At 57.0% G+C, this 25,838-nt stretch overlaps 1 protein-coding gene across 3 annotated transcripts in view; it reads right to left on the bottom strand.

Moving 5' to 3' along the window:
• Positions 1 to 25,838, bottom strand: part of CELSR1 (cadherin EGF LAG seven-pass G-type receptor 1) — a 126,710-nt gene that overhangs the window by 37,186 nt on the left and 63,686 nt on the right. For 2 of the 3 annotated variants that reach the window (XM_036906600.2, XM_036906601.2), the window contains exons 4-9: positions 21,962 to 22,077; positions 21,475 to 21,563; positions 4,460 to 4,617; positions 3,217 to 3,380; positions 2,642 to 2,767; positions 1,276 to 1,442 (exon numbers count right to left, since the gene is read on the bottom strand). In XM_036906600.2, coding sequence (XP_036762495.2) covers positions 1,276 to 1,442; positions 2,642 to 2,767; positions 3,217 to 3,380; positions 4,460 to 4,617; positions 21,475 to 21,563; positions 21,962 to 22,077 — 820 coding nt within the window. The remainder of the gene's footprint in view (positions 1 to 1,275; positions 1,443 to 2,641; positions 2,768 to 3,216; positions 3,381 to 4,459; positions 4,618 to 21,474; positions 21,564 to 21,961; positions 22,078 to 25,838) is intronic. The other variant, XM_036906602.2, reaches the window with a different exon arrangement.

Below are 25,838 nucleotides of genomic sequence, written 5' to 3'. Positions count from 1 at the left end.
ACTCATATGCGCACACACCCATGCGTGCACGTGCATACACTTACTTGAAGGAAAGTCTTGAGGAAAGAACGGAAAAAACAGCCTGGTTATGGAATTCCTTCAAATCAAGACAGAACACCGTCCCTGGGCACCATTCCCGCAGGCCACTGCCGGGTCAGGGAGGTGAACTGGGTCTGAGTCATGAAATGGACTTTCTAGGAGGGAGAATGACCCTGTGCGGTCCCCTGATTAGACAGGGGTCAGAGGTGGCTGGGCTCACACAGAACATCCTGTGCCCACTGTCACTGCAGACAGAAAGCGCCTGGAGACGGGAGGGCAGGCCAGGCTGGGCAAGCCTGCTGCCCACACTCAGGGTCCCTACGGCCGCCTCATGAAGTGGAGTCTCCTGGACTCGCAAATGTCTCACGACCCCAGGCTGATGGTCAGGACAAGCCCCTCCATCTCCCTCCAGGAGAGATGACCAGAGGCAGAAGGGCGAGAAAGACCCAGGCGCGGATCACAGATAAGTATTTATCACTGTTTCCTCAAATGAAGTACCTCTGGCATTGGGAAGATGCCAGGGTCATCTGTTTGTGACGCAAAAAAACTAGGGAATAGAGTTCATTCAACTGTTCAAAGTTTGTAAGAACCATACTCCTTATCCAATGTTTAAATAAACAAGACAGTAAAGACCATGAGAACACACATGTAACAAGGGGATCCGACTTTTAGGGAGGCTTTCAGGAAACCCGAGTGCAGCCTCTTGGAGTGCCAGCCCGCGCATAGCACTCCCCGCCCCGGCCCACGCGCCCGGAGGCCCACTGTCCCCACCTGGAGGCACTCGCTGCCGCCGCCTCAGGTTCTGCAGCGCCCGGACCCCAGCGCTGCCATGTGACACACCTTGGCTGAGTTTTGCTGCCAAGGAGCTGGGCCTCTGGGCCCCCAGCCTTGCACTTAACTCCCAGGTATAGAGGAAGAAAGTGCTGGAAACAACCCCCACCCCAGCCCCAGGGAGTCGCGGCCGCACACCAGGTGCCATGCACTCATCCCTGTCACGAATGGTGAGATCGCACTGCCACTGGCAAAGCGCGCTCATGTTCCCTTTCCCCTTTGTGCTGAGACCCCACCGGGCCAGCATGGTGCCGGGGGCGGTGGGGGGCGGCGGGGCCGGGTTCCCCCCATGGTGCACCGAGAAGCCCTGCTTGCGGGTGCTGTGGCCCTACCGCTGAGGTCATGTCACTTGGGCACGCCTGCCCTGGGGAGGCCCGGGGCGGGGACGACGTGGGTCTTGCTCACCTGGAGATGCAGCCTGGAGGACATGCCTGCAGTGGCCTCCATCAGCACGCCATCCTCCTTCCTCGTCCGGAACATGAGCCCCAGGTACCAGGGCACAGAGATGGTGATGTCCAGGTCGCTCCAGGACACGACGCTCTCCCCACTGAAGCGCTGGGGGTGAGGCATGACTGCGGACACAGACACGTGGCCCTCCCGAGATCAGACGGGCCCCCAAGAACCTTTGTCAGCGGCAGGGGACGGGGTGCGGGCTCCCGCTGCAGGGAGGGAAGAAGTCCCAGGCCTTTTGCACTTTAAGGCAAGGGCTGTCTCAGACTTCCGTTCATAGGGCAGCTAGCTCTCTGGGCCAGGAGTGGTAGGCTCTGTAGAAGCCCAGCCGTGGAAGAGAGGCGGAGGCCTGGGGGCTGTCAGCCATGGGCTGGGACTGGCTAGGGTCTCTCAAGCTGGACAGGAGGCAGAGTGGGGTGCTCAGGATCCCTGGGCTCAGTGGGAGGGGTGCTGGGGGGCCCCGTGAGCCCAGCTCACCAGTCCCACCCCATACCTGCAAGGTGGGGAGCCCAGGAGCAGAAGCAGGGCCTATAGGGAAGACCATGGCCTGGTAGGACAGTATGAGCCCACGGTGAATGCCGTATACATGTGCTCCTGTGCATGCCCCTTAACCAGGGCTAAGCCACCATCAGCTTGTGTCTGGGCCAGTGTCTCTACTCCTGGTGACAGACACGGAGATGGGAAGACTGCTGGCCAGCCAAGTGTTCCCAGATGTTTGGGGGGGACCAGAGAGGTGGCTTTGGGGGAACCAACAGACTCATCCAGGCTGTTACACTTGGAAAAACTGTAGTGCCAGACAGACCCACAGGCCAGGCACAATGCCAAGTCAGACTGACGTCCTCATTTTACCACCAGCCTCGAGTGCATTGCAGGCAGTGGCCCACCCAGCCTCACCTTGTCCTCCAGGTGGGACACAGTCATCACGAGGGCTTAAAGACAGCATGCACCCCCAATAGCACAGGCACGCCTGGTAGGGCTGCCTTGGGGAGCAGCGGCCTTGTTAGCGCTGGGTGTCTGTTTCCTGCTCTCAGGACCCCAAACTCTGGCAGCTGTTTTCTCTGGCACAGCTGCTATTGGGCCTCGTGGTCCCCATAACAGGAACTCTCTGGGCGTGGGCCACCCCACCCAGTGCTGTGTGCCCTCTCCGTGTGGCCTGAGCTTCCTGCACACAACCCCCAAGCCTCACACCCCAGGCCTGCTCCTGTGCCCCACCTGGGGACACACATGCCACCCAAGGCTGCTGGCCCTACGTGTGGAGCCCCAGGAGGACCCCCCATGGCAGGGGTGGCCACAGTAGATAAGGATAATGCTAGGCCCTCACCTTGCTCACAGTTCTTCCCGCCAAACTGGAGCGGGCACTCACACAGGTACGTGTTCCACTTGCTCACACAGGTGCCCCCATTCTGACACCAGGCCCCATCACAGAAGTTCCTCTGAGCCACGCAGCCTGCAAACACAGAGCACAGGGTGTGGCCTCAGAATAGGACGCGGACCCACGTGTGGGAGGACTGTGCCCTGTGAGCGACGGCTGCAGGGCATGCGGGCAGCCCCCTGTGGCGTGGGAACCTGAGAGCCGAAATGGCACTGAACACACTGCCTGTGCAGAGACTCTGGGCCTCCTGGTGATCCACCCGATGGCTGAGTCTCTGGTGACATGCGTAAGGCCCTGAGTGCCCCGGGGTTGACAGCTGGCCAGACCAACGGCCTCCCCACCAACCGACCCTGCAGAGCCCCAGACCTGAGAGCAGCACGGCCACACACCCAGGCTGCCTCCTGGAGGCCACCGCTGAGCGAGCACAGGCTGGGTTCTCGGAAGAGCTCACTGCCCGGATGTGCAGGGGGCCCGCGCCTGCTTGGCCGCCATGCCCAGCCGGGCGCCTGGCACTCATGCCGTACCTGCCCTGGTGCCATTGTTGGCGATGAAGCCGGCCATGTCCACGCTCCTGCCATCCACGGAGAGGCTCCGCATGCAGCCCACGAACTGCCGGTTGTGCACGGGGAAGTCCTCGGGAAGATTGGGGACGCCCCCCAGGAGCAGGGGGCCCGTCAGATCCAGGGACCTGGGGATGCAGAGCCCACTTCTGTGAGGCACAGGAAGAGAGAGGGGGCCACGGGGGCCCTGCCACTGCCGTGGGGCCCCTGCCACAGATATATTCAACTCAAATGTCAATAATCGAACAGGGAGCCAGGGAGGCAGACAGCCCACACATCAGAACACAGAGCAGATCCTCCTCCTGGGGTCGCCTCCGGCTCTCATGCCAATCTGTGCCTCAGTTCCCCCACATTTGCACCATATCCTCACACACTGAATGTTTCAGCTGAAAGTGAATGTGCGCCCAGTGAACACAAGTCAATGCCAAACAGAGGCGCCACCTTCCTCCAGCCTCTGAAGGGAGGCCACTAGGGCCCTGGGTCCACCTGGGCAGTGGCGTGGTCTTGGGCACGGAGTCTCACTGCTCCAGGGCACAGCCTTCCTATCAGTAAAATGGGCTCGATCCTACTGCATCACAGCTGGGCGGGGAGCAGGTGAAACAGGTATTTTATACCAGATGCTCAGAACGGACTGGGTTCATCTAACTGTGGTCTTTAAAGAGCTTATTAAATATTCCACCCAAACACAATTAGAAACGAGTCCGACAAGAACCTTTGCTCCGGCTCTTGTGGCCGGCATCACAAAAAGAGAAACAGGAGAATGGCTGCAAATGTCCACAACAGCATTTCTGCCCCTGAGTCAGGCTGGGTCCTGAGACTCGTTCGGATCGGCGAGGCGGCAGGCACCCCGATCGAGCAGGCGGAGGGTCACTGGCTCAACACTGCGTTACAGGGAGCGGTGTCTGCTGGAACAAAGCCAGCCAGTCCATGGAGACAGGGTTGGGGATGGTCTCTGGGGTCAGCAAGGCAGCCGTCACAGGCCTGACCACTACTTGGGCAGATGCACCTAAGGGGACTTATTCTAGAAGGTTCTACCGTGTCAGAGGAAAGGTGCTCCACCTAAGGGGAGGGACCGACTCCAGCCTGGAATGGGGCTTCCGGGGCACTGGACCCAGGGCGCCCTGCACTGGTGTCCTGCCCTGGGCAACCCCTGTGGAGCCGTGGCCATGGGGGTGGACACCTGGGCCTCCCCTCCCAGCTTGCTCACTTCTTGGAGCCGCTCTGAGTGCCCTGGGCAGCGCAGGTGTAGTTCCCAACAAAGCTTCCAAAGCGCACGGCCACAGCTGTGTCACAGTCATCCACGGTCACCACGGCTACCTTTTCTCCGGACGGCCCGTGGGGCAGGCCCAGGCGGCCGATGTTGGGCTGTTGGAAGAGAAATCACAGAAGGCGTCAGCTGTTCTCCACAAGTGCCCTGGGCAGATTCACCAGCCCCTGCCACATTCCCAGCCAGGCAGGGATGAGGACATGGGACGGCAGCATGAGGACATGGGGCAAGAAGCCCCTCCCAGCCTCATTTTGAATTAGTCCCCAGATCAGCTGTATCATGTTCTGCCCAGAACCTCAGAATGTGGCCTTATTTGGAAATAAGGGGTCTTGCAAATGTAGCTAGTGCAGATGAGGTCATGTACAGTAAGCGGGACCTAATCCAAGGTGACTGCAGTCCCTCTAAGAAGACAGACACAGGGCAAGGGACACACAGTATGGACATGTGGAGTAGGGACAGCAGGACCCAACTGCCTGGGCCGCAGATGGTCCCCACACCTCCTCCATAAGCTCAGAGCTGTGGGGGACAGGAGGCTGGCAACCCCAGGCACTCACCCTGAAATGACCTTCCCATATAACTCGCTGCCCCGAAGCTGACCACCCTTTAATGCCCCCAGGCCAAGCCCACCTTCCTCTCAAGCTTCTCCCAGATCTCAGCACCCCCAAGGGGCTCACACACACAGTCTCCCTGCCCAGGGCTCCTTATAGAATTCCTCTGGAATTGCTGATTTTGGGTGTCACCTGCTCTTTTCTGGGAGAAGCAGGGTCCCTTCTCAAGGCAGCTGTGGTTTGTGACCTTCTCTACCCAGCAGCCTCGCCCTGGGCCCTGGCATCCCTCACCAGTCTCCTGGCCTGCCACTTGAGGACACGGGGCACATCCATCCAGACAGCCCTGAGAACCTTCTGGCAGGGGGCTCAAGCCTGCTCGTGTTCACCACATACAGCGAGCGTGCAGCTCTCAAAGCTCCAGGAATGTGAAAGGCACCCTGCAGGCCGGCTCAGGCTGGGCCAGGCAACGGAACTTCCTTCCCCACCCGTACAACCCTGGGGTGGCTTGCAGACGAACCCACATGGCGCATGTGAAGTGCCACCAGGCCTTACAACAGGCAGGTGACAAGCAGTAGCTCCTTCGTCCCCTTAGAGAAACCAGCCCCAGAGCCATCCATCCTTCCCAGCACCCCCAGGAACCACAGCTCGGTGCCTCCACTTTGATAGCTCTGGGGTCAGTTTGAGTTCATGATGCAATTTTACATTTCTTTATAATAATATTGGATACAGGTAGTTGTAAAAACAGAGAATTTCATTAAATCATCCTCACTGTCTTTTAGTAGGGAAATGAAATTATCATTATACAGTTAATTCAAAAAGTGACCTTCAGTTTTTAAGAAGTATCCATTTGATCGAGGACATCGGGGCTGCTAGTAATAGGAGCTCAGCCAGGCAGCCCAGTTGTATGACTTGGGGACACCCTGTCACCTTGGCGGCACCCCTGGAGTTGTGCGGTGCACAGCCTGCGCTGCTGTACATGGTGACCCCAGCTGAGCCTTCCCTTCCCCTTGGCCAAGCATCTGCCCTGGACAAGGCCCACTTCAGTTTCTCTGTCTGCTAGATAAGGATGTAATATTGGAACACCCATCCTGTCTGTGTTACGGGGGTACTTGAGGGTGATGTCAACACAAGATACATGAGTCTCCCAGGAACCCTTCTTAGCAAACCCAAGGGAGGCTTTTACCACACCACCAGGTACCCTCATTCATGGATCATCTTTTTCATTTTCTTTTATGTCCGTTGAGAGATCACAAGGTCTGATAAGCGGTATCCTTAGATTCCACTTTTGGTCAAACAACAGTTAGAGGGGTACAAAGATAACCTGTTTTCTCACTCTGTAACAACAACCCGCTTTGGAAAAACACGTACCAGGGCCTATTATGGGATGCTTAAGGGTCAGGTGCCCTCCCAGGGAATCATCCCCAAGCTGTGCAAGGCCCATGCGATTTTTACGACCTGCAACTTTGGGGATGGGTGTGAGGCTCCCAGGGGAAGGCATAAGCTGCCCTTGGACTTGGGAGCTTTGGTGAAAGGCGACTGTCCACACACCTGCAGTTGCCGCGTACTACTCGCGATCAATGGCTCGGAGCCGCGGAGCCGGGCAAAGCCAGCGGGGGAAGGCAGAGGGAGGCGGGGGACCAAAACACCGACGCGAGCGTCTAGGGCAGCCTGGCCGACGCGGTGGCGCGCCGTGAAGACAGACCCCAGAGCCCGGTGTGAATGATCAAAGTGTGACTTTTAGGAAAACAAACGTGGATAAACTTTGCCCACCACCGGTTCTTGACTCCTACTGGCAGACCCACAGGCCTTTGGGCCCAAAGTGACACACTTGTGGCATTCTCAAACTGAGAATGGGAAGGGCCTGCAGGAGATGCGCAGCGCTGTCAGGAAGGCGCCCAACATCGAGGGCCTCCCCGCCCCGCAGGGCACCCTGCAGCTCACCCTTAGCACCCTTCTCTGCTGCCCCTTAATGTGCCCACCCCAAGCCAGTCTGCTTCATCCATAAGTCAGCTATCCAGCACGCGGCCAGCATCACCAGGAGAACTCGAAGGAGGCAGGGAGGGGGCTGTGGTCACTGGTGACTCGAGAGGCACAGCGGGGGTCCTCAGAGCCGCACACAGAGCTGCCGCACGCGCCAGTGGCCTCACTGCCAGGACAGACCCAGGAGGATCAAAAACAGGGACTCAGACAAAACTCTCTCCCAGACTCACAGCAGCCCCGTTCACAACAGCCAGGAGGTGGGACCCAAAGTCCATCAGCAGATGAGCGGTCTCTCTGCTCAGCGGAACAGTATTAGGCCGTAAAAAGGAAGGCGGGCTGCTACCCACTGCAATGGGGACAGACCTCCACAGTGCTATGCCCTGTGGAAGACCGTCACCAAGGCCACACGTATGATTCCATTTACAAGAAATGTCCAGAACTGGCAAATCTGTAGGCAGAAAGCAGGCTGGTGATGTCCAGGGCTGGGGCAAGGGTCCTGGAAATCGGGAGTGACTGCTATGCGGCACAGCGTTTCCTTTGGGGTGACGAAATATTTTAGATCTAGAGAGAGGTGGTTGTCACACAAAACTGTGCACACTGAATGGCACTTCAATTGCTCACTTTAAATGGTTAATTTTCTGTTATATGAATTTCACCTCAATAAGGGGAAAAAGTTGCATGGGCACCACCATTCTCGAGCCCCAGCCAATCTCTACCTGGATAACCTTTGGGTTATCTGCAAAGGGGGCACAAAATGCATCATGCAGCCTTCCTGTCAAGATGGCCACAAGCAATAAAACACAGTAAGAGCAGTGAGGGCTCCCCACAGGGGTGACAGCTGCGGTGTGACCACACAGGCAGCCCCAACAGGATGGAGAAGGGAAACGAGGATGCCAGTGGGTGCACCAATTTGGGCTCAGGTCACCTGTTTCTGGAAGACAAAGCGCAACTCATGCTGTCGGTCAGCACGAACAATGAAACCCCAGCAGAATGAAATCAGGAGATGGTAACAGCACCAGGCCCACGTGTTTGAAAAAGAGAAAACGATTTAGGCTGCTTATTCAGAGCACAGACGTAGAGACGGCGCAGGCGGTGAGGAAGTGCACTGTGGCTCTGCGGGCACTGGGGGAGCAAGACCGGATGAACTGCTCCCTAATATCCTAAGAACTTTTAGCGTTTGCTATGCACTTGCATAAAAGAAAGACATGGTTATAAAGGAGGCCACATGGTGGTAAGTAATTTCTTAATTCTTGAGTTAGAAGGGTACAGAGCACAGGTGGGCAAAGGCTGGCATCCTTCTATCTCCCCACCCCCACCCCAGCTCAACAGTGTCTGGTGGGGCAGCCGGTCAGGCCTGGAAACCTGCCCCACCTGCTTACTCTGCACCCCACCCCTGTAAGCAGCCAGGTCTGGACGCTCAGGGGCCGAGAGAAGCCAGCACAATGTACACAGACTGGAGCTGCAAACCAGCCTACAGATGACGATGTCTACGCCGTTCCGTGTGCACAGGCTGCCCCCAGGCAGCACCCACCACGGGGAAGGTGGATATGGGGCCAGCGAGGGTGGACCCAGCATGCTCACGCCCGCTGCCCTCGAGAGAAACCTAAACGGGGGCACCTGGAAGCAACATCTGCACACCTGTGCATATCTGGGCTCCGGATTCTCCCCGTCAGTCATCACTTGGAGTCTGGCCCTTCTTGTTTTCCCTCAGTTTACTTCTCCGTGTGCAGACCCTCCCCACACACTCCCACTCAGATATCCTAAAGTAGCCAGTGGAGGTTTTCTTCTGTGCACAAAAGCATTTGGTTCTGATGAAGTGCTCACATTTCTACAGCTTTTAAACCTGATGCAAACAATTCCTCATCAGGGAGGCTGACGGAGGTTCGATTTCAAATGCTGGGTGCAGGGTAAGGTGGTGTGGGGCTGTCTTGAAACCAGAAACCAGGAGGGCCAAGTCTCAGGAATTAAATGGATTCCTGCTCTGTGTCAGAAATGATTAACCAACACCCATATCAAAGAATTCACAGGTGGCTGGACTGCAAGGAATGTCAGAGTCAAAGCGCAGCCTCGGACATGTACCGCGCCGGCACTTCTCAAACACAGTGAGGTGCAGACCTGAAGTGTGGGCTTGCGGGACACAGCCCACCAGGCAACAGCCACCCCAGGAAATGTGGGCAAGACCCCACCGGCCCCAGCACAGAGGTGACAAGCCTTCCCTGGAAGCAGGCACGGCATTTCTCTGAAGCTAACTGGTGGACAGGGTCACGAGGAGACAGCACCCAGACACACATGCTTGCAGGACCCACTCAATGCCCAAGGAGCCTCCAGCAAGACTGTACCGGGACTTACACCCACACCGAGGTGCGGCCTCCCCGGAGGCCTGAGACAGGCCTGGGAGGAGCTTCCACACGGGTAGGCAGATAACGGACACGTTCTAGCTGGTGACCACTCTTGTGACACCCACTGGCAACACGCAGGTATGGACTCCCTCCTGCCCTCCGAGCAGGCCAAGGACCCTCCCAGGACCCCCACTCTATGGTCAAGCCTGCACCCAGGTGCTTCAGACGCCGTGACGGTGAGCTGCTGGCACAGCTATGTCCCTCGGGTGGAGGGATCCACCCCCACCCCCACACGAGAAAGGGGAAGAGAAGGAATGCAGGAAAGGCTGAGTGAGGGACCCGCAGACGCGCCCTGAAGCTCCCTCCACTCGACATCTCCTCACTCCTGGTTTTTCTCGGGCTCCCACACGGCCCGATTTTTCTCATCTCGACTTGCCCTGCCTCGTACCCCTTTCCCCCTATTCAAGCCCCTGCTGCACAGCCCACACCTGCCCATTGTTGCCGAAGCAGAGGGCCCGGGACAGGGCGCTGCCTCATCGACAATGAGAGCTCCCCACACACGCAGGTCCCCTGCAGCCCTGATCCGCCATTCGGTAAACATCTGCGGAACCCGAGAGCTACCTGGCCAGACCAGCTTCTCCGAGGTGGGGAAGCCGGCCAGACGCCTCTGGAACTCAGCACAGGGTCTGGTGTCCCCAAAGGGACAAATGGCTCGTTCAGTGAGAACTGGCTGCCTCTGCACATGGAGCTGCCCTGAGCGGCCGGGGGCCCAGAGAAGCGGACGGTTCATGCAGGGGCCCCTCACCTGCATCTGCAATCAGGCGCCTGGAGCCTGTTCCGCAGCATTAAAGTCTTTCTGCCTCTTTCAGTCAATTAAACTGCCAGCTGGAGCGCAGAGCTCCCCGAAACTAAGCTGCGGAAAGATTTACTTCTCCTGAGCTTAACATTAAGAACAAAAAAAGCCCAGACCTTTCTTGACCTTTTCCCTTGAAGACGCTGGAAACAGACAGCCTGGGAAGGACACAGCATCCCCCTCAGCACGTGGACAGCAGCCAGCCACCTACAGGCCACCAGGTATCTCTGCGTAAGACAAGGGCAGGTTCCTGCACACGCCTCCGGCTGGAGGGGGGCAGGTGCCCCACCTGGCAGTGACCTGTGCAGGTATGGACCCCCCTGAGCCTGGGCAGCCTCTTCAGAGAGGGGGTAAGCTCACAGCCACCTCTCAGGTCCCCGGGGAACGTGAAGGGCTCGGCACTGCGCCCGGCGTGAGGGCAGCATCCTACAGTCTGCTGCTGTCATACTGTTGCTAAAAAAGATGGGAAGAGGAGACCAAACACAGCAAGTGGCTGTTCTCCCCATATTTTTGCTGTCTTAATATTTCCCTATATTAAAATATATATATAATTTCTTTTTACATCTTTAAAGAAATAAGGAGCAGTGCCCGCATCTTCACTGAAGCCACAGGGCTTGAGTCCTTGTTCGGTTATCCAAGAAAACACTGCAGGGCTAACAGACACTTTTTTATTTGGGGATCATTAAAAAGAAAACATTTTGAACAAGGGTCAGAACCAACTACCTTAGAGTTCTTTGGGGAAAAAAAAAAATCATACCCAACGCCTCTGTTTCTCCGGCGAGGTGGTTAATTCAAGTTCCCCGACAGTTCTGGCCACAGATAAAAGGAGGAACTCCAGGCTTTTCTGACGGCTGTACAATATCCGCAGAAATGGGGGAACCACGGCCGACAGGCAGAGGTCCACTCAGCACCGCCTGCGTGCTCGGCACTGCCTGTGAATAGGCATCTCCTAACGGCCCCACTGATCTCCGTGGGGATGACTTTTATTCTGAAAAAGATCCACAGGGCACGACGCCAACCCCGCCATGCCCCTGGCCCTTCACCAAACAAAAGCTCTCAGGGTCCCAGAGAGGGAGCCGGGGCCCCGCGGTGCTGTCCCGGCTGGGCCTGGCCACTGGGGTCCCTCCCTGGCGCTGCTCCCTGAGTCTTCCGGGAACGGGGGAGTCTGAGCAGATTTGCTCAGAGAAGGTCTTTTTTCCAGTGACCAATGAAGGGCTCAAAATCAGGGTTCCTTAAGTTTAAACAGCACCTACTTGTGAAGCTGGGGTAACAAGCTCCTTCTCTTGGGGGTTTTGCAGACAAAAAGTTGCTTGGCACAAACTAACCTGGGGGCCCCTCAGGCACCCCACAAGAAGCCCATGTGTAGGATCTACTAATCTCGGACGGCTCCTCCCAGCTGGATGAGAGAAGGGGAGGGGGCCCGGGGACCCGGCGCCTGTGGGAGGGTCCTGGGGCAGCAGAGATGAACCTGGGGCTCGGCTCACTGTCCCAGGATAGAAGGACACACTGCTTCTGACAACAAAGCCACTCTGGGCCAGCCTGCCCCTGCTGGGACCCCGACAGGTGCCTCTCTGTCCCCACAGCCTTTGGCCCAGGACCCTGGGCTTCTGCAGGTGCCCCCAGGCCCCGAGGACCTCCCACGCACCTCCACCTCCCTTCTGCCCAGCCTTCCCTGCCCTCCCCACCTGCAGGCCTGGGGGGTGACATGCTGGGGATCCGAGTGTACAAGTGGAAGTGGGGGTGCTGAGCTGTTTGGGAGGAGCAGGAGGTGGCTGAGAGAGGCCGAGGGGAAGGTGGGGGAGGACAGCATTAGGGGGGCAGATGACAGCCCTAAGATCTGGGGTCCAAATTCCAGAAGCCAGAGCCCACGGGCGGCAGACAGGGACAGAGTGGGCAGCTTGGTCCAGCCCGGCCCCCACTGGCTTGCTCCAGGCCTCCTCCGAGGGCGGCCATAGGGCCTCAGTCAGTGAATGTCCTGCTCTGGGGGTGAGGCCTCGTAGGGAGGCGGAGCTGCGGCACACTGCTTTTCATTGCAAAAGCACTGGAGGGAGGTTTCGGGAGCAGGGTGGGGGTGTCAGACAGGTGGCAGGGAGGCCCCGTGCCCCACAGGAACACAGGAGTGAAGTGAACGGCCACCCAGGCCTCAGGATGGCTTTCCACACCAGGCCACAGGGTGGGGTCACGTTCGGCCTGGGGAAAAATTATGTTTCCATAGCAGGTGACCGTCTACCACCTGCAAGGCGTGTTTGGAAAGGAAGCAGGCAACAGTTCCAGCCCTGGGCCGCCCTCCCTGGGGATGCCGGCTGGGACGTCACAGAGGCTGCCCAGCAGGGTTTGCCTGCTGCTGCTCAGATGCAGGCCCCAGACATGGGAACGCGATGCAGACACTACCCTCTGCCTCGGCGGGTAAACAAACACTGCTGCCTGTGCCATGTGATGTTCGACTATTACTGACAGCCCACTGAGGCAGCCCCTACAGAGGCCATTCCCACCCGAGAAACTGGCGGCCTACGCAGAAATGCAGCCGCAGAGAAACAAAATGACACTCACTCCAGACTAGAGACTCAGGCTTGGCCGGGTGGACCGTGCCGGAGTGAACAGGCGCGTGGGGCAGCCCCCAGCCCACCCACATGTCCACTCACGAAGCTAACAAGGTGGGGACAGCGACAAGCCTGCCTGGTCCTCTCCTTCACCGTAAAGGTTTGGTGGAATTGACCAAAGTTTACCTAGATTTTAAAAAGTTTAGCTTCCTTATCTTATGCAGTCTTCAGATCAAGTGATTTCTGAAACAGAAAAGTTTAAAAGGAGAGAACAAAAATGGTTCAAAACCCTGTCCCCAGATGCCACCTGCTGTGTCCTTTAATCAAAGAAAACATAAAACATGAAACATCACAGAATGACATAAAATTAATCACCCTTCTTGCCAAAGGTAGACTGCCTGGCTCTGTCACAGAATCATAGGAATAGTAAATAGCCGATGCTTTAAGACACCACACTCGGGGTGGTTTATGGCTCACAAAAGCTCTATGTTACATGCCGCCGATGGCTTTGTTCTTCCTTGGGGGAGGGTGCCCTCTGAAAAATCATATGCACAAACCAGCACGTATTTGTATACTTTTCAAAGTTCTTCTGGTCAAGCTTTCTGAGATAATTCTAGATGCACATGCAATGGTAAAAATAACTGGGAGAAATCTGATGTACCCTTTACCAATGGTGTGCCCTCCACCACGGTAAACACCATGCAAAATCAGCCTGGAATGTGACGTTGCAGCCTGGTGGTGAACATCGACAGTCCAGACGTGGAATGTGCCAGCACCACCAGGACCCCACCTGGCCCCCTTCACAGCCACACCTACTACCCCACCAGCCCCAGCCCCCAGCCTGGACAGCCACTAATCTCTTCTCTGACCCTGTCATTTTTGTCATTTAAAGAATATATCATAGAGCTGGAATCGTACCGTATATAAACTTGTGAGAATGGCTTTTCTCAACATATTTCTTAACAGCTCACTTATTATTATTGAGTCGCATCTCGTGTTCCATGGTCTGGATGGACCACAGTCTGTTTAGCATGGAGGCCCTCCAGTTTGGGGCGGCTGTGAACAGCCCCAAGGAAAAGCTGCCGTGAACACTGGTGAACAAGGTTCTGTGTGGACGTGAGTCGCATCTCCGTGCACGGGGGATACTGGCCTGCAGTTTGTGTCTTCTGTACTATCGTCCTCTGGTTTTGTTACCAGGGTACTGCTAACTTCCCAGTGAACGGGGAACTCTTCCTTCCCTTTCTATTTTCTGGAAGACATGGTATAGAATTGGTGTAACTCTTTAAGCAACTGGTAGATTTCTCCAGTGAAGCCATCCTGGTCCGGAGATTTCCTCTTGGGGAGTTTTTAAATTACAAATCCCATTTCCTTAATAGTAAGTGTGATGGTCATTCAGGGTATTTAATATTGAATGAGCTGTGGTTGCCTGTGTTGTTTTGAGACATTGGTCCGTTTCATCCAGCCTTTAAATGCACGTGTATAGAGTCGTGGGCACCATCTCCTATTACCCGCCCACTGTCTCCAGGGTCTGTATTGTAGCCCTCATTTGACTCCTGATATTGATCCTGTCATCTTACCTCTTTCTCTTCATCTTGCTGGAAGTTTGTCAGTGTTACAGATCTTTCCAAAGCTCTTTGTTTCATCCATTCTCTCTGTTGGTTTTGTTTTCAATTTCACTGGTTTCTGCCCTTTATTCTTTCTTGCCTTCCACTTGCTTTGGGTTTATTTTGCTCATCTTTTGGGAGGTTGGGGCGGAGTTAAGTCAGCAGCTCACAAGGTCATGGGGCTTGGAGATTGTTTAAATAATGGTGGGTTGAGAAAATAAATAACTATACTGAGGATAATGAGAACAAAATTTCTCACTGAGAGAGAAGGAGTTACAAACACAGAAGGGGAAAAACCAGAGTGACTCAGTAGTGCTGGAATGGAGTTCAGTGCACAGATACAGAGAGAGAAACAAATGCAAATTCTAGTATGTGGACGTGTATCCATGTAAGTGAACACATACCTATGCATCCATGTGTACACACGTGCGTGACCAGCTCTGCCCAGTGAGAGACACCCCAGGGTCACTGAGCACACCTAGCACTCAAATCTTGGTTTCTAAATGCCATTCTTTACTAAAAGAATCCAGAGTTCTGTGGATAAATGGCTGATTCCAGGACAGGAAAAGCACAAAATAAGCCCAAAAGGTCTTATTACACTAGACAGTAAAGGAGTGCTAAAAAAAACATGAGGCTGTGTCAGAGGACAGAGCTATGCGGCTGGGTCTTATACCTGCGTCCTTTTAGCCAAATCTGAGATTTGGGCCAAACAAGAAACAATATGAGCATTAAATTAATGAAAACAATAGGTTATAGTGCATTGACCAAAACAGGAACTCACAAAGCCATACTGATATAAACAAACAGGAAGAAAAGAGAGTCCTTTGTTACAGCAGGCGGCAGACTCACGAATGCAGAGGGCTGGAGGGACAGCCGGCATCCATCGCAGCAATGCCGGCCCAGGTGTGATCGTCAGGGATGGCAGATGGGTGGGCGACACAAGATGAGGCTATATGTGTATATATAAGTATATATGGGGGGCGGCTGGAGCTGGGGGGGAGAGAATAATAAAGAAAAAGTGGAAAATGTCCACAATTGAGGAATCTGGGTGAAGGGCCTATGTGTTCATGTTTTAACCTTGAAACTTTGAAAGTCTGAAATTTGATATTAAACTTTAAAAAATGTATGCCCTACAACCTGTTCTTTGGGGTGATTTTTAACATACTAACAACATTCTCAGAGGCCTTCCTACATCAGCACAGAGCTCTACCTCATTGATATTCATGGCTGCGTGACTTCCGACTATATGGATAACCTTACATTCTATTAAATAATTTCTAAGTTAGCTTCTCTAAGTTGGATTGTATGAGAGAACTATGATCCCCCTTTTATAAAAATAGACAATTACAAATGCTTGCATTCTTACAGTTTTGGGGAGAGGCACGTTCCTATCACTCTATTAATAGCCATTTTCCATCTTTTTGGACACTGTTCACAAGGGTCTCTTACAAACAAAGAACAGAGCCTCACAGCCTCCGGTTACCTGGCCCCGTGTCTGGGGTGGAGTCATTTGGGTACATCTGTCCACACAGAGGTCCGCAGCCTGTGTTGGTTCCCTGGCCCTCCCCCGTCTCTCCCTCCCCCTGCCTCCCCCTCTCCCACCACTCGGGTAAGAGCTCCTGGATGGTGAAAGTTTTCTCTCTTTTGTCCTCGGTATATCCCCATTCCTAGAACAGTGCCTGGCACGCAGCAGGCGCTCCGGAAACGCTCCGTGGGTTCATGAGAGCAAAGGCATGAAGGGTCGTAGGCAGCGACGAGGGAGGCCAGGCGGCCACACCTGGGGCAGGTTTAACCACAGAGGGCCTGTGGGATCCCATCAAGGACTTCCACGAAAGCCAGCCTAAGCCAAGGTTCTGTGTGGAAGCCCTAGAATTTTCTGGAACACTGGCCAAAGCTAAGGGAGAACCCCCCCATCCCTGGGGTGCACGTCCCTCCGCACCACCCTGGGCCTAGTCCACTTCCCTTGGGACCCCTGGAGTTTAATGTGCAACACAGACCCCCGAGTTCCTGAGTGACTTGAACAAACGCAGGGGCAGCACAGCCGGGGTGGAGCAGGTCCTCCCGACACCCGGCCCTGGGGGGCCCCTCTCCGAGGTCAGGGAGACGTCAAGAATTAAGATGTTCCACTCAACTAAAAGAGGACGCGGACGCGCGAGAGGAGACTCGGTTCAGAGAGCTGCCCTCCCTCTGTGAAAGCACTCCAGTGCCCCACCAGTCGGCCCCGCACCATCTAGGAGTTGCCCAGAACCCGCACAGGCCCGCCGAGGCCCGTGCAGACAGCCAGCCACAAAGGGCTCCGTCAGCCAGGCCCGGCTGTGCAGCGTCCCCTAGTGAGGCCCCGCTGGGGACAATAGACAATGACTGGAGACAACTTTTGTTGTCACTACCAGCGGGTGCTGCTGGCATCCAATGGCTGGTGCTCGGCAGCCTGCAGTGCCCAGGAAGGCCCCCACGAAGAATGCTCCCCTATCGTCGGGCAGCACTAGTGCCAAGGGGGAGAAACCTGGCTGCACCCGCCTCACCTCCTCCTAAAGCCCCAGGAGGTCCGACCCTGCCGGACGTCCTCTCTCCCAGCACACCCCGCACCCTGACAGGCCACACTGCCTGGCGTGTCCTGGCTAGGCTCCATAGGAGCCCCCCTCCCTGGCATCCACGTCTTTCCGGCAGGTCAGGGGTCGCCCTGCAGAACACAGGTGGGCACAGCTGGCTTGGGAAGACACTCCCCAATTCCACGGTCGAGGTGGGCACAAGCCATTCCTGTGTCCCCACGATCTCCTCAGTGACACTGATGACATGTGCGTGCCCTCAACCCCAGGCTGAGAGCCTCCGGCTGAAGAGGGGGTCTTGATGTGATCTCTCCAGACGCTCAGCGTGAGAGCAGTGCCCGCCCACAGTGGGCGCTCAGTGTGTGCAGCGGCCCCTCCACCACCCTCTCCAGGACGGCAGAGGCGCCCGCGTTAGAGCTTGCACAGGGAGCAGCTTCTCCCCCGCCCCACGTGGCTCAGGAAAGCTGCCACGACGTGACGACCACAAACATTCCGCCGGCCCCCGGCCCCCATGGTGGGTGGGAGGAGGGCACTGCCGTTTCATCCAAGCCTGACAAAGCTCAGCATGCCCGTGCCAAGTGTCTGCTTCTGAAAATACCTTCCCAGCAGGTACACCTAACTCCAGCATGTTCCTGGCCTCCCTGGGGGCAGAATACACCCATGGCCCTTGTTTAAAATGTCCTCAAGCAGAGGCAATGGAAACGGACTGTGCCCTGCTCCCTGCCAGGGAGGTTGACCTGTACAGGCTCTAGAGGGGTTCCCTGTCCTCTGGCTTCTGGCTGACTTGGGCCAAGGAAAGCCTACCAAGAGATCAGAGGAGGGGCCCTGCTGGGGGTCGCTGCTCTGCGTAAGGGGCTTCTCTCTCGGGACCCTTCTTTGCAGGTCCACTCTGCTCTCTCCCCTTGTTCCTAAGGTCTAAGGTGGTCACAGACCTGCCGCCGCCAGCCTGGGTCCCACACCAGCCCCCGAGGGTGCCCCACAACTGCGCCTCTGCTACAAAGACCTCCTGGGACCATCCTGTTTGAAAACCCCCCCATTTCCTGTGGGGACCCTGATTGACGAAACAGCCGGGATGGGGTCCCAGACCCCACACTCCAGCCGACTTATCGGGAGCAGGGTCCCAGGGGTCCCAGAGGTTTCCCACACAGGATGCACAGAAATGCAGAGCAGGCCACACCTCGGAGAAACGGGGGTTCAGGCAGGGCCAGCAGACAACAGCAGAGTGTGGGGTGGGGGGCAGAAGGTGCAGGCCTCTGGCTGTTGGTGCTTCTGCCCTTGCTGGGATGCCGGGTGCCAAATTATTCAGATACATTTTCTTAATAAAAGGAAAGCAGGTGATGTGGGCACAGCATGCTCACAAAGGTCAGTGCCCAGGGAGTTCAGCTCCGGCAGGTAGGGCCGCGCTGAGGACCGAGATGCACAGATGCAGAAACGGGGGCCTGAGCAGGGCGACTCGGCCCTCACGGGCCATTTTCAGAGCTCCTGCATCTACTGTTCTGGGGGTGCCGGGGCTCTGGGCCAGCAGCTTCCTGACCCCCACAGCGTGCTTGCAACCCACTGAGCACTGCCTGCGTCTGGGGCACTTGCCGAGGCCATCACCACATCTGAGAAGCAAGAGGCCCTGGCACTGAGAAAGTCGGGCAGAAACAGCACGCGATCCCTGGGAGACCGACATGCGTAATCTCCAGGGACCAAGGTAAACCCCCACCCCCGCCGTAACACAGGCCTGAAGAGAGAAGGGAAAACTGGTTTCCTCACAGCATAACCTCAGGCAAGAAAGGAAATGGCTGAGCTGCGGGGAAGGATGTGCCCAATCCCGTGCCAAGGCCTGGTTCAGGCTCTGTGCCAGGCTGGCCTTGGAGCGGGAAGTGGCGCATGGCAGTGACACCCCATCAGCCATCTCCTCACACACAGCCCCCTTCTCTGAGCCATTTGGGGTGATCTTCAGTGGCAAGTGCACTCCTGGGCTGCTATGAGCACACAGGCCCTTGGCCAACGCTCCCTGCCTGCAGAGTGACCGCTGAGGACAATGCATTGAGACCTGGGCAGGGGCAGCCATGCCAAGGGTCCCGCCCCCGCCCCACCGTGACACACTGCTGCTTTGGCCATTAGCGATGACTCCAGAACACGCTGTATGCAGATGCTCTAATGGGGAAACCAAGGCTGACCCAGCCCCACAGCCAAATGCCTTCAGTGCAACCCTGGGCGATGTTTCCCATACAAACCGGGAGGAAAATGCAGCTTGTGCGCATCTATGCTTCTCTGCATGGACAATGGGCCCCAGAGGGTCCCCTGGTCCATCCAGACTGGCCTACAACCTGCCAGGTGCTCAGCCCCCAGGAAACACACCTCACTGGGGACCGCCGATCGCTGGTGTCCAGCTAGCCAGTGACAGGAGAAGGGCCAGAGGCTGGGCACACTGGCTCCGAGGTATGCCAAGGCCTGGCTGCAGCACAGAACGTTCCTGCAAGAGAGCAACTCCTGCCCCTGGAGAAGCAAACGGCGTGCCCACTCCAGAGCTCGCTGTTCCTGCCCTCTGCTCAAGGGTGTGGGCAATATCGCAACAAGAGCCTGGATGCATCTGGGCCAGAAAACTACTGGCCCTGGTCCCGCCCTTGGGCCTCACAGGGGCTCTGCTGCCATCCTGTGTCCTCACCGGTCTTGCCCGGCTATGGGACAGCTGTCCTGAGATGTGAACAGAGAAACTGGGGAGGGCGCCACATCCACCTGACTGTCCTGCTGGCCGGAGCAGATTCAGGCCCTGATGTCTGAGCCCAGAAGGATGTGCCTGATGCTTTGGGGACAGGGTCACACAGTTGTGGCCCTGCCCTCAGGCACTCCTGACCCTCTAGGACACAAGGACAGTCTTCTTACCTGTGCCCAGGAGAAAGTTGTCATCCCTTGGTGCCACATGGCAAGAAATGACTTGCAGGACAGACTTTGTCCAAGGTGAGAGAGAAGGGACAGAAATGACCTAGTGTGCAGTTGCGGGGTGGAGGGGCAGGAAAACTCAAACAGGGTGCCCTGGGGGCACCTCAAGAGGCAGGATGCTGTTCACCAGAGCAGCGACATGGGTGTGACAGGCCCATGGGGCATCCACTGGGGGAAAGCATGGCATGCGGCCTAAGACACCACAGAGAGGAGATCCCAAACGGCACGGCATCCTTGAGCCCCTGAGAGCTTAGAGGGGAGGGTGGGAGCTGCCCCCCAAGTGAGTGGCAGGGGAGGGCGGGCACACCTCCAGCTAATAATTACCCCAAACTGCTACCCCACTTCAGGAGCAGACTCCAGTCTCTGGGGCAGGGCGGTCACAGCAAACGCCTCCTCTGTTTGCACAGGTCCTCCGTCTCCCACCCACTCGGCTGCCCAGCCCCTACACCACCTCCTCTACTCGCTCGCACACCCCTTCCTCGGGCAACCTGTGCACGCCCACACCACTGTCCCCAGGAGATGACAGTCGCCAGGCAGTGGGTCTCCACACCTGTGAACCTTCTCCTTAGTCCTCAGCGTCCCGAAAGAACCCTCGGCCCCACGTTGCTCCAGGTACGCATCCCAGACTCTCCAGACCCCGTCCTTTGCCCCCACGGTGAGTAAGGCGCAGAGAAGCTGTGCGGCCCCTGCCCTGGGCCGGGTGGCAAGGGTAGTTCCTGCCCCACGTAGGACACCTGTACATTGTGACCACTGCTGGGGGCCGTTCAGGGCGCCTGGGAAACGAGGCAGCCAGGGCAGGCCAGATGGGAAGGACGGCCCCAGGGGCCCAGGCGCTGCCGTGATGACAGGTCGGGCTAAGAACAGCAAGAGGGCGGGCCCTGCGTGACACGGGCCCTCAGGCCCAAGGCCTGTGTGTCCAGACCTGAAATGCAGCAGATGTGGAAGGCAGAAAACACGTCTTCCACGGCGCCGTCTTAGAAATGTCCCCTTACCCGCCAACCCAGCTCAGGTTGAGCCCCAAGGAAGCCTGGGAGCCCCGGCTGAGCTCCAGGACGGGGCGCACAAGGCCAGTACCACCCATGGCGGGAGGGGCCCTGGAGTTTCCCCGGAAGAAAACTCCCCCAGGTTTGTACAAGCACAGCAATGGAAAGTGGGCCATTTTGATGCAAAAACTATGCACTTTTCCTTACCAGCCAGTGAATAGCAAATAAAATGAAACTCAAACTGCCAGTGCGTCCGGCGCATTTCCTCTGAGGCCTTCAGACTCTCAGGTTACCTCCAGGTAAGAGCAATTTTGGCTTTGGAATTTCAGCCACTGGTAATGACTCGGGCAAGGCAGCTGCAATGCACCGCCTCTTCCTGCGCCCTCCTCCCAGGGTACGGTGACCTCTGGGTCCCTGCCCAGAGCTCCCAGGAGGCACAGGCCGCCCCTGCACGGGCCTTGGGGACATTTACACAGACCCTCGACAAATGCTCATTTCCTGAATAAGTCTTTCAACCAGCGTATTTTCTTAACTTTCAGAGTATAAATGTCTTACGACAGAAAAGCTGCCAGGGCCCCTCCTCCGGCCGCCCAGGCTGGCGGGGACCACTGAGGGGGACACCCCGTCCTACCTTGTTGTAATACTGCACCTGCACCGTGTGCCACCGCCCGTCACTCACGCCCCCGGGAATCTGCGGTGTCACCGTCGTCGTGGTCTCACCTGCGGGGCACAGGGAGGTCCAGAGAGACAGAGGTTACTGGACCACTGGGGCTAACAGTCCCTTTCCGTCTGGATGAACCCTTTTATTCCAACAACTGGGATAACATGGTCAATGGCTTTGCAAGTATTTTTACTCCAAGGATGTGTTACACTTCAACAATTCTCCAGTCTTTGGAAGCCTGAGGCACGTCTTCCACATTTTCGACACTGTAAATAACCCCGCCATGAACATCTCTGGGCATTCTGGATCTTCCCACAGGACGTGTTCCCAGGGGCGGGACCAGGGGATGGGCGGGCAAGCACACTTGACGGCGCAGAGAAGGATTAGGGCAGTTTCGTCCGACAAGGTGTCCGTGAAGCTCGCAGAGAGCCGCCCCCTCCCGAGAAGGAGGCCCTACCTGCCGAGAAGGTGAGCTGCACCTGCTCCTCCACGACCTCCAGGGCGATGAAGTCGTGCTTCTCGTTGAAGCGGCCATTATAAAGCAGCAGGGCGTTCCTCTCTTGGGTCGCAAACCTGGGGGGCCAGGCAGAAGCATGCCAAACGGTGAATGGCCCCAGGGCGAGGAAGGTCTGCCCAGAAGTGACAAAGCCCAGCCAGCGGAGGGCAAGAGCAGGGGGCGCCACTCAGGAAAGATCCCTGGGCACTCCCTTTTCTCGGCGTGAGCTGACAGGCCACAAAATCTGATAGGTCATGTTCTTATCTAGAAATAGCAAACCAGACTCCATGGGGAATTTGCCTCTATAATGTGAAAAGATTACGTCTGTACAATGTTCTAAAAGGACGACAGCCTCTCTACCAGTCAGAGATGTCTGGACAGAAAAAAAAAACCCTTAGTGTACCTTCAGCTACTGGAAGTAAATCCCCAGGTGTGTACACCAGGGCACGGGCATGCGGTGCCTTCCAGTGCAGCACAGCGCTGGCCCAACGGCCGCCTCGGGGCCTGTGCCCGCCCCCACCAGCACACTCCCGCCAGGCTGCGGCCCTTCGCTCCCAAACACTGCCTGCCCTCTTCCCTGCCCCGGGGGTCTTTGCACCTGCCACTCCCTCTGCCAGCAACCATCTTCCCCGGCAGTGCACATCTCTCAGGGTCACTCTCATTGCACTTCCCCTAACTCATTTTTGTCTAAATCGTGCCCTGCACTCACCAATCTATCATCTCTCGGTTTATTTCTGAAATCTTTCTGCTTATGTATTTGTTTATAAGAACGTGTGGTCCTTAAGGGGTGGGATCATGAATTGATTCACCGTTGCTTCCTGGAGCCCAAAACAGCCTGGGCCTGTAAGTGCTTAGCAATAATGTGCTGAATGAATTAATGGATGAGGCATGAATGAGCAGATGTGTGCAGATGAGCAGCCTGCCAGACTTTAAGCATTCAGAGTGAAAAAGCACTTCTGACAAGAGGTGAACATCCTGAGATGCCTGCTTGGGTCCCCAGGAAGCCAGTCCCAGGACCAAGGGGCCCTGGCAGGGGTCCTCAGACTCACCGAGCCGCCACAATGCCTCCCGGCCACCCAGTCACAGAGAACCCGGCCAGCCTCCTGAATGAACTTGGGACCATCTCCTGGGTTAGCGGGATGTCTGTCTCATTGGAGGTCAAGTGAAGGAATTTCCTTCCTTTGGCTCAAGGTTGGTTTATCTGTTTCCATGCAGCAGGAGTCGGCCGGAACCAGCCCTCGGCATCTGACCTCAGCCTTTGCCTGGAGTTCCATGAAATCAACAGTTCCTGTCCAGACCCCTGGATGCCCTCTGCTTAGAATGCAGCAAGAACTGATGACAAACTCTAAAGAAAAAGCACCCGCCCAGCCCTGTGGATGCCTTCGGTGTGGAGCGAGCAGGAGAAGGGCTGAATCAGCACCGGGTCAGCTCAACACCTGGCTTTCCCCGAGGCTGCTGGGTCCCACCTAAAGCTCTCTGGTAGCTCCTCTCTGGACCAAGTGGGAGCTGGTACAGGGTGTGGGGGTGAATGGCCCCACGTGGCACCCTCTGGGCAGGCACCTTTCAGCTGCTGGAGACAGACTGCTAAAGAGGGACCAGGGGCCAAGGAGAGAGTCGGAACAGTGCAGGTGAAAGAGGAGGGGCCAGAAACAGAAGCCAAGGCTTGGCAAGGGGGCCGCGGCAGGGGAAGAAGGAAGGAACAAAGGGTGAGAGTGGGGGGGAGGGGGGAGGCGGCCGGGAACAGGGAGCCTGCCCGCCGCGGAACCCAGGCACTTGGCAAACAGAGACGCGAAAGAGGAGAAGCAGCCGCGAAAGAAACCGCCTGAAACAGAAGCCGTGGGGCTGGTGCCCCAGCCCACCTTTCTCACGGTGTGCCCCTCGGGAGGCACAGAGGCCCCAGCCCCTCTCGGGTCCCGCCCCAAAGCAGCCACAGCCCCCGAAGGGAAGCTGCTGCTCTGGCAACATTTTGGAGGGCTTTTTATGATCTTTCTTTTTAAGTCATTCCCTAACAAAACACGATTTAGTGGTGACCCCAATACCTTAGCCAATGTCGCATATACCAGAAATAGCCAAAAAATTATTGCCAAATGTCATCAAAAATACTAAATCTGACATCAACAAGCAAGTTGATGTAACACTATGTGACACGGACACTAAATCAAACATTCTATTTTTCAGTTTCTCCCTGAGTCTGGGACCAACCGGCTTCCTCTGTCGGTTTCTGGCAGGGTGTTGGGGACCCGCCTACCCTGCCACTGGGACTTCTGGCCACCTTTCAGGTCACCCCCAACAAGACCCCTCCTGCAGCTTTTTCACTGCCCACGGTCCCTGTGCTGCATGCGACAGAGCTGCTGGCCATGCTCAAGGGGCAGGGGGCCAAACCCCGGGACCAGAAGTAACACAACCAACATGTTTGCCAGGAGACACGGGGCGCCTCTGGTTTAGGGGCACGCACCCACAGCAGCACGCTGCTCTCAACATGGAGCCACACGGGACACAGAGCGGCCAGGGACCCACGGCAGAGCCCTCGGTCTGGAGGCTGTGGCCAGGGGGTCCCTCTGAGCGGGAGCCTGTGGGCGGAGAACAGGGACCCAGCGTTCGGAGCAGGGACACCCGGGCCCCTGGGCCTGGTGTGCAAGGCCTCGTGCGCAGCAATCGGTGTTGAGGGGGACATCACTTGCTCATGCCTCAGCCAGAGGGACTGTGGGTGATGGCGAACACCAGCCATGCCCTGGGGAGGGACTGCCCAAGGGGCGGAGCCACGTCCTGTGGGCCAAGACTAAACCACCACCAACCTCAAAACTGTGGGCCTCCAAGTGGCCCCCTCCAAACCACTTCAGGGATCAAATGACTCTTCTGCCAAGGCGGCCAGGCCTGGAGGGCTGCGTGGGCCCCATCTCCCACCTCCCTGCTCCCAGAGCCCAGAGAGGGGGCCGTGCTCTAAGGCTCGGGAACAGAACCGCACGCAGGGTGCCCGGCACACACAGGTCTCCGCGTCTGGTGACAGCTGGTCTCACAGTGAGGCTCTGGAAGAGCGACCAGGACAGGCGCCTTCTGGTCAGGACAAGCCCTGGGCCAGGATGCTGCCACGGGTCTAGCGGGACACTAAGAGCAGGGGGTCCCCGGCCAGCCCTGTGACCGTGGGGTTTCCCGAGCTTCTGGGCCTCGGTCTCCTCACCTGTAAGATGGGAAGAACAGCAACACGCAGCCCAGGGGTTCTCATGAGGGAACCGGGCCGGACACGGGCAGTGCCCTGAGCGGCACCCAGGCATGCTGCTGTTGTGAGGTCTGCACTGAGCATCGATGAGCTGGACATGTCACGGGGACTAGTCCTCCAACAGAAGGCCATCTGCACCTGCTTCTGATGCACAGCCCGAGAACTCACCACGGGGCTGGAGCAGGGCAAGGCGGGCGGGTCCAGGTGCTGTCCAGGCAGCTGCAGGGTCTGCCCACCTCTGCACTGCAGCCACCCAGGGCCACTCAGAATGCCCTGAATGTTCACCCTCTGCAGCTCAGCATGCCCAATCCCCACCAAGCCAAAGAGCCCTTTCCACGGGGCAGCCGGAGGCCCCCGGCTGATGTCTCAGGGGCACAGGCCAGGGAGCACTGGCTGGTCATGCTTTGTTGGCATTGAACTGCTGACCTGGCAGCTACTGACCCCTGGGTCCCTGGGGTGTCCAGACACAAAACAAAAGTCCCCTGGGCTGCTTCAGGCCAGCAGGAAGACAGGCATGGCCAGAGTGGACCTCAGCATGGAGACCATGAAAGGCATGGCTCCCCAGGAACTGGAAGCCAGGAAACACCAGCCAGGGACCCACCCAGATTGTCCTTGAGCTGA

Source organism: Manis pentadactyla, chromosome 10 (assembly GCF_030020395.1).
Source record: "Manis pentadactyla isolate mManPen7 chromosome 10, mManPen7.hap1, whole genome shotgun sequence".
Taxonomy (NCBI): Eukaryota; Metazoa; Chordata; class Mammalia; order Pholidota; family Manidae; genus Manis; species Manis pentadactyla.
The sequence above is the reverse complement of the archived record's forward strand: the minus strand, read 5'-3'. Positions and strand labels throughout refer to the sequence as shown.